The 16,216-nt window shown below is 47.2% G+C and overlaps 1 protein-coding gene across 4 annotated transcripts in view; it reads left to right on the forward strand.

Moving 5' to 3' along the window:
- The window catches only part of cyfip2 (cytoplasmic FMR1 interacting protein 2), a 146,926-nt gene that overhangs the window by 61,853 nt on the left and 68,857 nt on the right, over window positions 1–16,216 (forward strand). For all 4 annotated transcript variants that reach the window (XM_059650574.1, XM_059650577.1, XM_059650576.1 and 1 more), the window contains exons 4-9: window positions 648–725; window positions 8,367–8,468; window positions 9,219–9,400; window positions 10,310–10,406; window positions 11,093–11,221; window positions 14,533–14,637. In XM_059650574.1, the coding sequence (XP_059506557.1) occupies window positions 648–725; window positions 8,367–8,468; window positions 9,219–9,400; window positions 10,310–10,406; window positions 11,093–11,221; window positions 14,533–14,637 (693 nt within the window). The remainder of the gene's footprint in view (window positions 1–647; window positions 726–8,366; window positions 8,469–9,218; window positions 9,401–10,309; window positions 10,407–11,092; window positions 11,222–14,532; window positions 14,638–16,216) is intronic.

A 16,216-nucleotide genomic window follows, 5' to 3' on the forward strand; every position in this document is an offset into this window, starting at 1 on the left:
AGACCCAATCCCGCTGTCGGCCCCCGGCCCTCGCTGTCAGACCCAATCCCGCTGTCTGCCTCCGGCCCTCGCTGTCAGACCCAATCCCACTGTCAGCCTCCGGCCCTCGCTGTCAGCCTCTGGCCCTTGCTGTCAGACCCAATCCCACTGTCTGCCTCCGGCTCACGCTGTCGGTCCCTGGCCCTTGCTGTCTGCCTCCGTCTCCCGCTATTAGACCCAATCCCGCTGTCAGCCTCCGGCCCTCGCTCTCGGCCTCCGGCCCTCGCTCTCGGCCTCCGGCCCTCGCTGTCAGCCTCCGGGCCTCGCTGTCCGCCTCCGGGCCTCGCTGTCCGCCTCCGGCCATTGCTGTTGGTCCCTGGCCCTCGTTCTCAGACTCCGGCCCTCACTGTCAGACCCAATCCCACTGTCAGCCTCCGGCCCTCGCTGTCCGCCTCCGGCCCTTGCTGTTGGTCCCTGGCCCTCGTTCTCATTCTCTGGCCCTCATTGTCAGACCCAATCCCACTGTCAGCCTCTGGCCCTCGCTGTCTGCCTCTGGCCCTCACCGCCTGTCTCTGGCCCTCGCTGTCAAATCCAATCCCACTTTTGGCTGTATCCATAATGGGAAAGTGCATGTCATCATTCACAGGATCATGATCTTTTTTGTTTAGAACGAGATGCTGGAGGAGGGACACGAGTATGCAGTGATGCTGTACACCTGGAGGAGCTGCTCACGCGCCATTCCACAGGTAATGTTAGCGCTCAGTGGAGAGTGGGATGCACGTAACCATAACTTGCATTGATGTAGCGTCTTTAACGTTTGCAACATGAATTAGATTGTACCACAGAGATATTATCGAACAAAGCTTTGTCACCAAGTCATATAAAGTGATATTAAAACAGTGCTTGGTCGAAGAGGATTGCCTTTAAGGACCAGAGAGGGTAGAGGGGTTTTGTGAAGGAATTCCAGCACTAGGAAGCAGTTGCTAATGGTGGAGCCATTAAAATCAGACCAAATTAGAGGAGCGCATGCTGCCAGAGGAGACCATTTAACCCGTTGTGCTGGTTGTGTTTCTATGAAAGAGTTGCATAATTAATCTATTTTCCCTGCTCCTCCGCAGCTCTCAAAAGCTTTCCGCTCAAGTGTTTATTCAGTTCTCTGTTGAATATTGTGACTGAATGTGCTTCCTCCACGTTTTCGGTCAATGCATTCCACATCGCAGCACCCCCTGCTGTTCTCCTAGCTTCTGCCCTGTCTGGGCTCTCACCTGCCACCGCTTGTCGGCCCAAGTCTGGATCTTGTCCAGGTCTTTAGTTTACTGAAGAATTGTGAATGAAGCGGACCGCCAACACACAGTGCCACTCATTTAAAAAAAAACCCAGCGGAGACCACAGCCCCTCCGCCCTATTCCACTCTGCAACACAGTCGTGGCCGAACTCAGTTTGTTCTGAGAGCTGCTCCCTCACCATCAGAACATCAGTCACGAGCAGCAACTTTAGATATCCATCTCATTGCTACTCTGTGTCTCCTGTCAGTCCACTCCCCTTTATCTCAAGGGGATATATTATTGCCAGTGATGCGAGCCCTCGTCTGGACTGACCATTCTACCTGGTGCCCCTTTATTGAATGCCTTTTCTCACTTCACTTACACCACCTCCACCTTATTTCCCTATGAGCTACAACCTCACAATAAATAGTTTTGTCAGATACAATTTCCCAAAAAACATGTTGACTTCACTCAATCGTGTTATGACTCCCTAATTGTCTTTTTACAGCCTTCATAATAGATCTTTGCAACAGCTAATGCCAGGTTAACGGGTTACATAGAACATAGGATGGGCTACATAGAAGATAGGACAATGCAGCACCTGAACAGGCTCTTCAGTCCATGACGTTGTGCCAAATATGAAGCCAATGTAAACCAATCCTTTCTGCCTGCCCATGGTCCACATCCCTTCACTCCTTGCTTATTCACGTCCTTATCCAAAAGCCCCTGAAATGCCAATATAGTACCTGCCCCCACTAGTATTCCTGGCACTGTGTTTCTGAACAAAGAACAAAGAAACCTGCAGCACAGGAACAGGCCCTTCGGCCCTCCAAGCCTGCGCCGATCAAGATCCTCTGTCTAACCTGCCATCTATTTTCTAACGGTCTGTGTCCATTCGCTCCCTGCCCATCCATGTAGCTGTCCAAATATATCTTAAAAGACGCTAACGTGTCTGCGTCTACCACCTCCGCTGGCAACGCGTTCCAGGCACCCACCACCCTCTGTTTAAAGAACTTTTCATGCATATCTCCCTTAAACTTTCCTCCTCTCACTTTGAACTCATGACCCCTGTAATTGAGTCCCCCACTCTGGGAAAAAGCTTTTTGCTATCCACCCTGTCTATACCCCTCATGATTTTGTAGACCTCAATCAGGTCCCCCCTCAATCTCCGTCTTTCTAATGAAAATAATCCTAATCTATTTAACCTCTCTTCATAGCTAGCACCCTCCATACCAGGCAACATCTGGTGAACGTCCTCTGCACCCTCTCCAAAGCATCCACATCCTTTTGGTAATGTGGCGACCAGAACTGTACACAGTACTCCAAATGTGGCCGAACCAAACTCCTATACAACTGCAGCATGACCTGCCAACTCTTGTACTCAATACCCCACCCAATGAAGGAAAACATGCCATATGCCTTCTTGTCCACCCTATTGACCTGCGTTGTCACCTTCAGGGAACAATGGACCTGAACACCCAGATCTCTCTGTTCATCAATTTTCCCCAGGACTTTTCCATTTACTGTATAGTTCGCCCTTGAATTTGATCTTCCAAAATGCATCACCTCGCATTTGTCCAGATTGAACTCCATCTGCCATTTATCTGCCCAACTCTCCAGTCTATCTATATTCTGCTGTAATCTCTGACAGTCCCCTTCACTGTCAGCTACTCTACCAATCTTAATGTCATCAGCAAACTTGCTGATCAGACTACCTACACCTTCCTCCAGATCGTTTACATATATCACAAACAACAGTGGTCCCAGCACAGATCCCTGTGGAACACCACTGGTTACAGGTGTCCAATTTGAGAAACTCCCTTCTACTACTACCCCCTGTCTCCTATTGCCCAGCCAGTTTTTTATCCATCTAGCTAGCACACCCTGGACCCCATGTGACTTCCCGTTCTCCATCAGCCTGCCATGGGGAACCTTGTCAAAAGCCTTACTGAAATCCATGTATATGACATCTACAGCCTTTCCCTCATCAATCAACTTTGTCACATCCTCAAAGAATTCTATTAAGTTGGTAAGACATGACCGTCCCTGTACAAAACCATGTTGCCTATCACTGTTAAGCCCATTTTCTTCCAAATGGGAATAGATCCTATCCCTCAGTATCTTCTCCAGTAGCTTCCCTACCACTGACGTCAGGCTCACCGGTCTGTAATTACCTGGATTATCCTTGCTGCCCTTTTTAAACAAGGGGACAACAGTATCAACTCTCCAGTCCTCTGGGACCTCACCCGTGTCTAAGGACACTGCAAAGATATCTGATAGGGCCCCGCTATTTCCTCTGTCGCTTCCCTCAGTAACCTGGGATAGATCCCATCCGGACCTGGGGACTTGTCCACCTTAATGTCTTTTAGGATACCTAACACTTCCTCCTTCCGTATGTCAAATTGACCTAGAGTAAGCAAACATCTATCCCTAACCTCAACATCCGTCATGTAGCAAACATCTATCCCTAACATCAACATCTGTCATTGGCTTTAAAATAAGAAAAAGTTTTGGTCTAAACTACCTTTAGTCTAGGCTAGACCGTAATAGATGTCTGACCCCCACCATTCTCTGCTTCCACACCTCCTTTGAACTGTCCCCCTCTTACCTGGTATTAGATTCTTTCATCCTTCCTTTCCTGAATACTTTTGTTATATTTGCTGCCTTCCAGTCTACCGGCACTGTTTCAGGATGTAGGCTATTTTGGAAGACCGCAATCCTGGCATTCTCTTTGTGTGGGGCCTCCTACTGTCGAACGCCCAAGTTGTCGACTGTCAGTGTAACAACCTCCTTGTGGTGTCTAAAAGTAACATGAATGAAATGCACAGGTTCTGTTTACTTCAGGATCCTGAGTGCATTTATTTGAAGTTAAACTAGTATGTGCAGTACAGTATAGTCTCTCTCGACACCGCGTATGCCTGGAGTGCTACAGTGCAGAAAACCTCTGGTTGTGTGCCAGCTTCCAGGTATTTGGCTCCTTTGCACATTGATCTCTTAAAGAGATATCACTCCAAATGTGATAACAATCATGTCCAGGGGATTTGTTAGCTTCCAGTATGACTAATTCCTCCAGTTTTACTTCTTCACAATCATGGACTGGTCTCAACACAGAAGTAGGACATTCAGCTGTTTGAGTCTGTGTGAGTTACTTACAAGAAGAACACAGTCTGTCCAAACAATCCCACCCAATTATCCTGTATTTTTAGTTAATCTGTTCTGACCTCTGGAGCAGGTAGGACTTGAACCCAGGCCTTCTGGTTCAAAGGTAGGGACATTACCCACTGCACCAGAAGAGCCCTTCCCCCACCCCCCATAGCCTGACAAATATTTTCTCTTCTGATAATTATCCAACTCCCTTGAATGAATCTTCCTCCACCAGGAGTCTCAGCTAGTGCATTTCAAATGTTGCCTTAGGCAAAAAAATGTCCTTGTGATATCGTTGATTCTTTTGCATTCACTTTTAACTCAGTGTTGTCTGTCTTTTGATCTTTTGATCAGTGGGAGTGGTTTTTCTCAATATCTTCAGTCCAGACTTTTCATAATATTGAACACCTCCAGCTTGATGTTCTCTAAAGGAAACAGTTCACCCATGCAACTGAAATCCCTCGTCCCTGCGGCTATTCTTGTGAACTCTTCCAAAATAACATGCGCGCTTTGTTATTAGTGTGGTTCCCTGAAATGGGAGTAATGTTCTAGTTGTGGCTGCTGCAATATTGTGTCTAAGTTAATCATCACATCCATGCTTCTACCCTCCGCGCTCCTGTTAACAAAGCCTGGGATCCCTCAGACTTTGTGAATCACTTTCTCAACCTGCCCTTCTGCCTTCAGTGTTGTGTGGCAGATGCCCCTTCTGCTCCTGAAAACCTTCTAGAATTGCGAGCTTCAGTTTCTATGACTTTCTCACATATTTCCTACTGAAGATGAGTCCTGTCAAACTAAGATAATAAAATGTGAGGCTGGATGAACACAGCAGGTCAAGCAGCATCTCAGGAGCACAAAAGCTGACGTTTCGGGCCTAGACCCTTCATCAAAGAGTCAAACTACTCTGCTTTAAATTTTCCCCTCCTCGTACTTGAAATTCCACCAGCATATTTGTGCCTTCCTAATGTTTATCACCATCTGTTATGGACGAGACTAGACTAGAAGGTAGTAGAAACCATAACTTTTTCTTATTTTAAAGCCAATTATAAAGCATCTTTTCCCGATGCAATAGGACTGGTAAAGCTAATCAATGTGAAGAAAAACAAATTGATTTAAATGCTGTAGTTAAAATACAACCAAAGAAAAAGGAATTTAAAAGAACTTAAATCATTGGAAACTTAACAGAATAATAGCTATAGTAACTATTACTAATTAACTGTTCCAGTTTGGTAACATCCCACACCCCTTGGCGAAAAGGCAAATTCAGGCAATGATTTTCACATGCAGTTCTCTAATCCAGGAGGAAAAATCCATCAAGAGAAAACTCGGAGGGAGTAGCGGCCAGGCGACATTCACTGAAGCTTCCAACTCTATTGAGACCCCAGTATCTTCTGATGTCATTGAAAGAAAAACCTAGGCCCAGAAATCTGCATCAATGAGAGCTGGACATACCCATTCAGGCTGTTTCTTTTAAAAAAAACCCAAGGCCTCCCAAACTGTTTACGCAAGAGGCAGCCAGTAGCCAGTTAGGCACCTCTGCCTTACAACCTCTCTTCAGAAATGACCAAGACAAAATAACCTCTAAGAGTGACAGCATCGTCATATGTCCCGCTTGTGGTTCGTAATACTTTGGCAAAGCTTGGAGTTAGAACCCTGTACACCATTGTTGAGATCATTAATATAGACCAGGAAAATCAGGGCTCCTAACACTGACCCCGAGGAAATATTATATCCTGCTCCAATGTGGAACCAAACAACTGCTCATCAACCAGGCAATGTTATCCATGCTGCCACTTTCCCATGTATTCCATGGGCTTTTAAATTTGTTGAGAAGTCTGTAGGTAACATGATACCAAATGCCCCCTGGAAGTCCAAATAACATCACCTCAATCACATTAATCCTCTCCCTTATTTTGCCAAAAAACTCGAACACATTAGTTCAACACAAATTGCAGCTTACAAATCTGTGCTCACTTTCCGTTTGCCTGAGTGACTGCTCATTTTCTTCCGAATGATCATTTCTAAAGGTAACACGCTCAACAATGTTAAATCCACAACTGCAGGCCAGTTAGTTTATCGTTGCTTTTTTTTTGTTAGAACAAGGAAGCAACATTTGCAATTCTCCATGCCACTGGCACAGCCCTGTATCTGAAAGGGTGAGGGCTGCGGGCAGATTGGCCAGGGGAGGTGAGGCCCATGAGCTAATATGTACCTTTTGGTAAAATTTCCCCAATTTGTCATGGCATCATCATCATGGCACGGTGCCTCAGCGGTTAGCGCTGCTGCCTCACAGCGCCAGGGACCCGGGTTTGATTTCACCCTCGGGTGACTTTTGCATATGCTCCCTGTGTCTGCGTGGGTTTCCTCCCGGTGCTGCGGTTTCTTCCCACAGTCCAAAGATGTGCAGGCCAGGTGAATTGGCCGTGCTGAATTGCCTGTAGTGTTCAGTGGTTATGGGTGGGATGCTCTGAGAGTTGGTGTGGACTTTTTGGGCTGAAGGGCCTGTTTCCACACTGTAGGGATTCTATGATTGCATGTCCATGTAATTGGCTTTGTTCACATAAAATATTCTAGTTTTTGAATTGATATGTCATTCTGAAACTCAGTCCAGCATTTACAATATTATAGTTGCTCTTTCCCCAGACAATCGCTTCATGTAAGATGATTAATTAACCCTGCCTTATGATACAAGACACAATCTAAAATGGTCTGTTCCCAGGTTAGTTCCACAGTATCCTATTTCAGGAAACAGTCTCGAAGCATTTACAAGGAAAGATTTACAGCCGTGTTGGAGGGTTTGAGCTATGGGTAGAGGCTGAATAGGCGAGGGGCTAATTTCCTGGATTGTTGGAGGCTGAGGGGTGACGTCATAGAATCATGAGGGGCATGGATTAGGGTGAAAAGCCAAGGTCTTTTTCCCAGGGTGGGGGAGTCCAAAACTAGACAGAATAGGTTTAAGATGAGAGGAGAAAGGCTTAAAAGGCAAATAAAGGGCAACCTTTTCATGGTGCGTGTATGGAACGGGCTGCCAGAGGAAGTGGACGAAGCTGGTCCAATTACAACATTTAAAAGACACTAGATAGGTACATGAATAGGGAGGGTTCAGAGGGGATGTGCGCCAAATGATGGCAGATTGAATGAGATTAATTTAGGATATCTGATCGACACGGACTGGTTGGACTGAAGGGCCTATTTCCTTGCTGTTCCTCTATATTACCTGATCAGAAGTCATGAGAGACCAGGTTATAGTCCAACAGGTTTATTTGAAATCACAGACTTTCAGAGCGCTGCCCCTTATTCAGGTGAATTGAAAGCTTGTGATTTCACATAAACCTGTTGGACTATAAACGTCAGCTTTTGTGCTCCTGAGATGCTGCTTGGCCTGCTGTGTTCATCCAGCCTCACATTTTATTATCTTGGAATTCTCCAGCATCTGCAGTTCCCATTATCTCTGGACTATAACCTGGTGTTGTGTGATTTCTGATCTTGCCCACCCAGTTCGATACCAGCACCTGCACATTTATGACTATGTGTTTCTATCGAACTTGCCCGCCAAGCTACTTGTGTTACACCAGCTTATGTGAAAATTAGTGATTCCCCAATAGTAATACTCCTGTTGTAAATGCTAATATTTTTCGATTGATGCACTATCCAGTGGTCAAACACTGAATAGAGAGCCCCGAAGCTGCTCCCATCAGTGTTTTGTGCCCCTTTTTTTATTTCTTAACATCACTTGTACTAACAGGTCCTCAGAGTAAGATTCTCCCTCAGCACTGTTAGCCAGGATTATCAAGAATCCTCCTTTATTTTCCACTTGCTCACTTTTTCTGAAATGTCCTTCAAAAGGTAGGAAGATCCCGACTGAAACAATTTGCTGTAATCAGTGAGATTGTGGATCAGCGAACTTTACACCTGCTGACCCTGACACCTCCCTCCTGGATAAATTTGCTACATCTTTTTCCTGTTGTTTGAAAACCCCAGGTCAAGTGTAACGAGCAGCCGAACCGCGTGGAGATTTATGAGAAAACCGTCGAGGTTCTAGAGCCCGAAGTTACCAAGCTGATGAAGTTCATGTATTTCCAGGTAAGGAACCATGGAGCAGAATTTCTGGCTGGATAGAACCCAGCAAAGAACCTCTTGCCCATTTGACGGTGAGCTCGTGGTTTCTTTCAAAGAGCGCGCTGAGATAGTTAGTGGTGACCTGTGTCCCAGCAATAGGAGCGGCACATCGGATCTCTGACCAAACTGATTGTATTTTTATGATATTGGTGGAGTGACTTTTTAAATTCGTTCATGAGGGTGTCTCAGTTGGGTCAGCATTTACCGCCTGTCCCTCGTTGCCCCCTTGAGAAGGTGGTGGTGAGCTGCCTTCTTGAACCGCTGCAGCCCTCCTGCTGTGGGTTGACCCGCAGTGCCCTTATAGAGGGGATTCCAGGACTTTGACCCAGTGACAGTGAAGGATCAGTCGTCAGGATGGTGGGGAGCTAGCGCAGTCCACGTCCTGTTAAAATACGTGAAGAGCCTTCGATAACAAGGTGTGGAGCTGGATGAACACAGCAGGCCAAGCAGCAAAGCTGACATTTCGGGTCTGGACCCTTCTTCAGAAACGGACCCTTCTGAAGCTTTGCTGCTTGGCCTGCTGTGTTCATCCAGCTCCACACCTTGTTATCCCAGATTCTCCAGCATCTGCAGTTCCCTTGCTTTGACCTTGATAACCTCCCTCGCTGTTCTCAGTTCCTTCTCTTTTAGCTGCTCTCGGCTGGGATTGTGAGTGTGAGCTGCTTAGTTTGATGCCTTTCTCAGCAGCTTTCATTTCTGTTTGTACGCAAACAGCGCAAAGCGATCGAGCGATTCTGCAGCGAGGTGAAAAGGCTGTGTCACGCGGAAAGACGCAAGGATTTCGTATCAGAGGCGTATCTCCTGACCCTCGGCAAGTTCATCAACATGTTCGCTGTGCTGGACGAACTGAAGAACATGAAATGTAGCGTCAAGAATGACCACTCAGCTTACAAGAGGTCAGTGTGGCTCAGTGCTAAAGAACACGGGGACGGGAGGAGGCCGTTCAGCCCCCTCGCACGGGGACGGGAGGAGGCCGTTCAGCCCCCTCGCACGGGGACGGGAGGAGGCCGTTCAGCCCCCTCGCACGGGGACGGGAGGAGGCCGTTCAGCCCCCTCGTACAGAGACGGGAGGAGGCCATTCAGCCCCCTCAAATGGGGCCAGGAGGAGGCCACTCAGCTCCTCCCACCCCCCAGAGACCTGTCACACAACAGATCATTCACCCTGGACTGTTCCTCCATAGTCTGGTGTAAGCCTGGATCTCCTCCTGCCAGGCTCCTTGCATCTAACAGATATGTCCCACCGACCCCAGGACCTGCCTCCCCCCTGCCCCCCACCCCAATATGCTAACCCCAAATCCAAGATCCAGTTCTGCAGGCCTCTTTCTGTCTTGACGTAGGCGAGAGCGAGTAGCGCTGAACAGTGAGGAACTCTCAGGTCATTGTGCCCTGGAGGAATTGTGTCTGTCCGGGACAGGATAACCCATGTTCTTCTGAGCAGGCCTCACCTTCCCCACTAACCACACGTCTTCCCCACCTCATCCTCCCAACCCAGTGAGGGGTCACTATGTTTGGAAGACGGTGGGGGGTGGGTGGGGGTCGCTGTCTGTTAGTGGGGAATGCAAGACCACAAAAGGAAGGGGCAGAAGCAGGCCATTCTGTCCATCAGGTCTGCTCTGCCACTCTTTCAGATTATGATGCATGGCTGCCCGAGTGAGGATCTGGGAGGAGGGGAGGACTGTGTAGCCCTGTGAAGGAGAGAATAAAATTGGGATGTAGCAAATTAATCCAAAAAGCTTACAAAGTATGTTCTGGATCTCTGAGGCTTCTCGACAAGGTGACCCACTCTGAGTCTTGAACCATTCCAGGGCCGCTCAGTTTCTGAGGAAAATGGCTGACCCCCAGTCCATCCAGGAATCTCAGAACCTTTCCATGTTCTTGGCAAATCACAACAGAATAACCCAGGTAAGGGCTGGGGAGGGGTGGGGCTTGTGGAGGTGGGTGAAGGAGTCGTCCCTCAAACGGCTGAGGAGATGATCCACTTTGGAAGATCGTGGTGAGGAATTCGGGAGCTGGGTTTCAAATCTCATCGGAACCTGCACCAGGATCAGAACAGCCTGGTCCGTGAACAAATACAATGGATGGTGTCTAGAATGAAAATGGAAAATGCTGGAGAAGCTCAGCTGATGGAGAGAGAAGTGTTGAGTTAAAATTGAGTCTGAAATGATGCTCCTTTAGAGCTGAAGGACATCTTGACTTTTTTTCTTGTTTAGCTTTTAGGGGCTCACCCAAGATTTACTGCAGTGAGTCTGTACACACTGGGAATTGTAGAGGGTGGAAGACCTGGGGATTTGGTGATGATGTTCCTGAGTGGGCACTGGTTACAGTGTGAGGCTCAGAGACTGGGCTACTCAGTTCTTGATGGAGCGTGGGGCGGTGTGGTGGCTCAGTGGTTGGCGCTGCAGCCTCCGGGTGCTCCAGTTTGCTCCCACAGCCCAAAGACGTTCAGGTTGCGTGCATTGGCCATGGGAACTGCAGGGATAGGGTAGGGTGTCGGCCTGGGTGAAACGCTTTTGCGAGGGTCGGTGTGGACTCAATGGGCCGAATGGTCTATTTCAATTCTGTGGGGATTCAATGATTCTGTGTTCCAGTGCCTGCACCAGCAGCTGGAGGTCATCCCTGGTTATGAGGAACTCCTGGCTGACATCGTCAATATCTGCGTCGATTACTACGAGAATAGAATGTACCTGACACCCAGTGAGAAACACATGCTGCTGAAGGTAACGGTTCATTATCGCACAGAGCACTCTTGGTGTCCACAAACCCAGAGTGATTTATGTTTACGATGTGTGAAATCATCTGTCCTGTGTCAGACACCTATCCACATCCTCCTATTCTCACCTATCCATCTTCAACTTTCTCCATCTGGTTAATCTCACTAAATAAGGAGCAACTGTAGGGTCAGCCTGGATTAGGAACTCCAAGGAGACTCAGTAACTTGGGGAGAGTATTGCAGGTTTATGTGGATTGAGTGGGACAAATTGGATAGCTGTACCAAAGAGCCAACACAGGTCTGATGGGCAGAATGGTGTCCTATGCCATACCGTTCTATGAGCTTTGTGGATTGAGGCTTGTATCTTTGTCCTTCGTGTGGGCATCGTATTGACAGCAAATACTGAAAAGGTTAGTGATAGAGCAGAAGATTGTGAACGTTTAGGAACCAGGAAAAGATAACTTAAAAAAACAAGAAAGGGAGGCAATAGAGTATTGCAGAAAATGATCAAAGCAACACAAAATAACTAAAATGTGTAATGATCCCTTAGAGGGTGAGACTGTGGATGGAAAACCAGATATAGTACAGACTTTGAACTAATGTTTTATATGTGTATTCACAGTAGAAGGTTTATTTTAGAAAAAACCCAAGTTTAATAGAAAAGTGAAGGGAAATAGAGAGGGAGAAACCTAAAACAATCACAGTCTGATAAGATCTGGAATGAGGGGATAACCCAGTTAAAACTGAGAAGGTGACCCATTTCTCTCTCAGACGGCCTTGAGATTTTGGAGCTCTCTTCCCAGAAAGATGGAACAAGCAGACCCCTCGAACATTCCCAGCCGGAGACAGGCAGATTATTCTTAAAGGAGAGGATGAAAGTTGCCGAGGGTAGGTGGGAAGTTGGCTCGAAACCACAATCGGATCAGCTATCATCTTACTGATTTGGTAAAGCAGGTTAGAGGGGCTGAATAGCCTAGACTAGCTCCCAGTTCACCCATACTCTGCCCTATCGGAAGATCCAGGATCAAATCCCACTGGGTGTATCACAACATCTGCGAACATGTATGATAATCCCCCAACTAATTAGCTCCTTTGTCTTCGGTATGTGTATGGATGTGATGGCTTGAAATTTGGAATTTGTAAGGCAAGGTGATACCGTAATATTACTGTCATTGGTCTAGTCAATTCAGGGACCCAGGCTAATGTTCTCGGGACTTGGGTATGACTCCCACCACAACAGATGGTGGAATTTGAATTCAGTGGAATTAAAAGCAAAGTTAATGCTGCAAAATCTAATCTGGCTCACTAATTCCTTTTTAATCCTTACACTATCTGGCCTACACTGAACTCCAGAGCCACAGGAATGTGGTTGACTCTCAGCTGCCCTCTGGACTGGCCTGACCTAACCGGTGGTAGTTAGTGATTGGTGATAAATGCTAGCCCAGCCAGCGATGCCATGAATATTTTAGAAATCCAGGTTCGGGCTGGCAAGCGGCCAAACACACATTCGCGCCATGTAAATGCCACAAGAGACAATCTAACCACTGCCCCATTACATTCACTGAATCACCCACTACCAACATCCTGCAGGTCATCATTGACCAGAAGCTAAACTACACTAGCCATTATAAATACAGTGGCTACGAGAGCAGGTTGAAGTTAAGAATCCTCAATGTGCTCCCCTTAGCTACAGTCCCTGACCCAAGGGCAAATCCAACAGCCTGTCCACGGTCCACATGGCACAAGTCAGGAGTGTAATGGAATACTCCCCACTTGCCTGGATGGGTTCTGCTCCAGAAATGCTCGAGGACCTTGACACTATCCAGGACAAGGCAGTCCAGTTCATTGGCACCACACCCACAAGCATCCACTCCCCCCACCACGAAAGCTCAGTAGCAGCAGGGTGGACTATCTAGAAGATGCAGTGAAGAAATTCACCAAGGCTCCTTTAGACAGCACCTTCTAAACCCTCAACCACTTCCATCTCGGAGGACAGCAGGAGCAAACTCCAGATACCCCACCTCCTGACTCATAATCCTGAAACTCGGACTAATGCCCTGAATCCCACCACGGCACTTGGTGAAATTTGAAGCCATAAACGTCTGGAATTAAAAGTGAACCGAATGGTGACCGCGGCACTTGGTGAAATTTGAAGCCATAAACGTCTGGAATTAAAAGCGAACCGAATGACCACCATGTAACATGTAAAATCCATCAGTTTTGCTGAAGCCCCTTTAGGGTAGGAAATCAGCCATCCTACCTGGCCTGACCTACATGTGAGCCCAGGCCCACGGCAATGTGGTTAACTCTTGAATTGCCACCTGCGTGCTGAAACCGGTGAATTATCCAGCTCTTGCTGTATTCGGTGCCATGTCAAATACATCTGAGTATCTGAGGAGTCATGAACGGTGCTGAACATTCTGCAGTTACCAGTGATTGCTCCCCTTTCCGATGATGGAGAGAGGGTCACTGCTAAAACAGCTGATGACAGTTGGGCCAAAGATACTCGTCTGAGAAACTGCGTTGTCCCCCCTCTAAACCAGGAGGTCCAAGTACAAGAGATAATGGGAACTGCAGATGCTGAAGAATCTGAGATAACAAAGTGTGGGGCTGGATGAACACAGCAGGCCAAGCAGCATCTTAGGAGCACAAAAGCTGACGTTTCGGCTCTAGACCCTTCATCAGAAAAGGCGGATGGGGAGACGATTCTGAAATAAATAGGGAGAGAGGGGGAGGCGGATTGGAGATGGATAGAGGAGAAGATAGGTGGAGAGGAGAGTGTAGGTGGGGAGGTAGGGAGGGGATAGGTCAAGGTGGCGGGATGATTTTAATGGGTAGGAAATGGAGGTGCGGCTTGAGGTGGGAGGAGGGGCTTGGTGAGAGGAAGAACAGGTTAGGGAGGTGGGGAAGAGGTGGTCCTGCCTGCCATAACATCTCTGAACAGGTTAAGTTAGAAAATATCTACGCTGAGGAACCTCTTGCAGCAATGTTTGCAACAGAAATGACTGACCTCTGACAAATCCCAACTGTTTTCATTTATGCCAGGCACAAGAGTGTGTGCCCTCAATGCCCAGTGATACCAGTTTTCTGTTACAGTGGGTTCATTGTGGTCTCGATGGTCACTCGCACCTCACTCCTGGAATTCAGCTTCTTTGGCTGTATTTGAACCAAAGTTACAGTGAGGCCAAGAGCTGATGGAACCCAAGTGGGACAACAGGGAGCATGTTACTGTGATGGAGCTAAATGACACTGTTGTTGACACACTCCTTCTCATTACTGTGGGCTGGTATTTGTCCTAACTTTCTCCTCTGTTACTAGGTGATGGGCTTCGGTCTGTATCTGATGGATGGAAATGTGAGCAATATCTATAAGCTGGACACCAAGAAAAGGATAAACCTCAGTAAGATCGACAAGTTTTTCCGGGTAAGAAAGGCAAAAACAAAGCTGTTGGAAAAGCTCAGCAGATCTGGCAGCATCTGTGAAGGAGGAAAAACAGAGTTAACGTTTCAGGTCCAGTGACTGAATAGTTCTGAGGAAGGGTCACCGGACCTGAAATGTTAACTTTGTTTTTCCCCTGCCAGACCTGCTGAGCGTTTCCAGCAACTTTGTTTTTGTTCCTGATTCACAGCATCGGCAGTTCTTTTGGTTTTTATTTCTCCTGGGTAAGAACATTGTCTAGCGAGTCCAGGAGTGTTCATTGAGCGAGGGAAAACCGCCACCGAATCTGTTTCATAACTGTCAACCACAACCCACCTCATTGATCAGTCCATCTTCTCTCCCAACTATCTGCTCCTCCCAGCTCACTGGCCGATGCCCATCACTGCCTACCTGCCATCACCATCCCATCTACCTGACCCAGCCCAACCACCGCCCCCCCATTTATTTCAGAGCCCCTTTCCCTACCCCATTTCTGAAGAATGCTCCTGACCCAAAATGTCAGCTTTCCTGCTCCTCTGATGTTGCCTGGCCTGCTGTGTTCATCCAGCCCTACTCTGTGTTAGCTCTGAATCCAGCACTGGCAGTTCATACTATCTCTCTCAAACTGGATAGTCTCCTGCCAAAACAGAATTCCACCAGCCAAATATCTTCCATGAGAAGAGAAGAGGGACGGGGGCGGGGGAGGGAGGACATTTGGCCCTCTGAACCTGTTCCTTCATTCAGTATAATCATTGACCACTGCACCATTTTTCACCCTTTCCCTACATCATTTTATTCCTGTAGAACTTAAAAATCGATCCGTCCCAACTTGAAAGCACTCGCTGACTGTGTGTCCACAATCAGTGTTCTGTTCAGGAGGATTTAGTAAAATATTCATTGTATTGTGCCTGAGAAACAGCATTATTCCTTCAGCATGAGGACAAAAGTGTACAAACCTTACACAATAGGACTGAGACTTCTTTACTCGGACTATCTAATCCTTTTGTAATAAAAAGATTTGCTTTGATGATTGCTTGATGTATGTGAATACTAATCTTTTACAGGAGAAAACTGCTAAGTGCCAACATTTCCCACTCTAAGCCATGCGATAAAGCACATTCGAGATAACTGATCAAGTGGTTAATTTCACGGCTCCCCACATGACATTCCGTTTCCCATCCTCTTGACCTCTGTAACTCCTTTGTGTCCTCCTTAGAGTTTGCTTTATCACCTGATTTTGTGTTGCCACACAACTTGGGACCTCACGCACGGTCCTCCATCGATGTTAACGACACCGATTAGAGTCAGATAAAACCCAGGCAGCGATCCCTGCAGCCCCTCTCTCACTATCGTTTGACAACTCAAGAATAAATAGTTTATTCCTATCCTTTGGTTAACAAACAGACTCAACCTGTAACCCAGGTTAATACATTTCCCTGATCTCATGAGTGTTAGTTTTATGGTCCCGAATCAAATATTTTCTGAAACTGCACGTTCACTCAGTTCCCCTTTTCGAACGTATGAGTTACAACGTCAAACAGATTTTTGATTTTGAAAAGGCCGTAGAATCTTGAGCAGAGTGCCC

This window comes from Stegostoma tigrinum, chromosome 13, assembly GCF_030684315.1.
Source record: "Stegostoma tigrinum isolate sSteTig4 chromosome 13, sSteTig4.hap1, whole genome shotgun sequence".
Taxonomy (NCBI): Eukaryota; Metazoa; Chordata; class Chondrichthyes; order Orectolobiformes; family Stegostomatidae; genus Stegostoma; species Stegostoma tigrinum.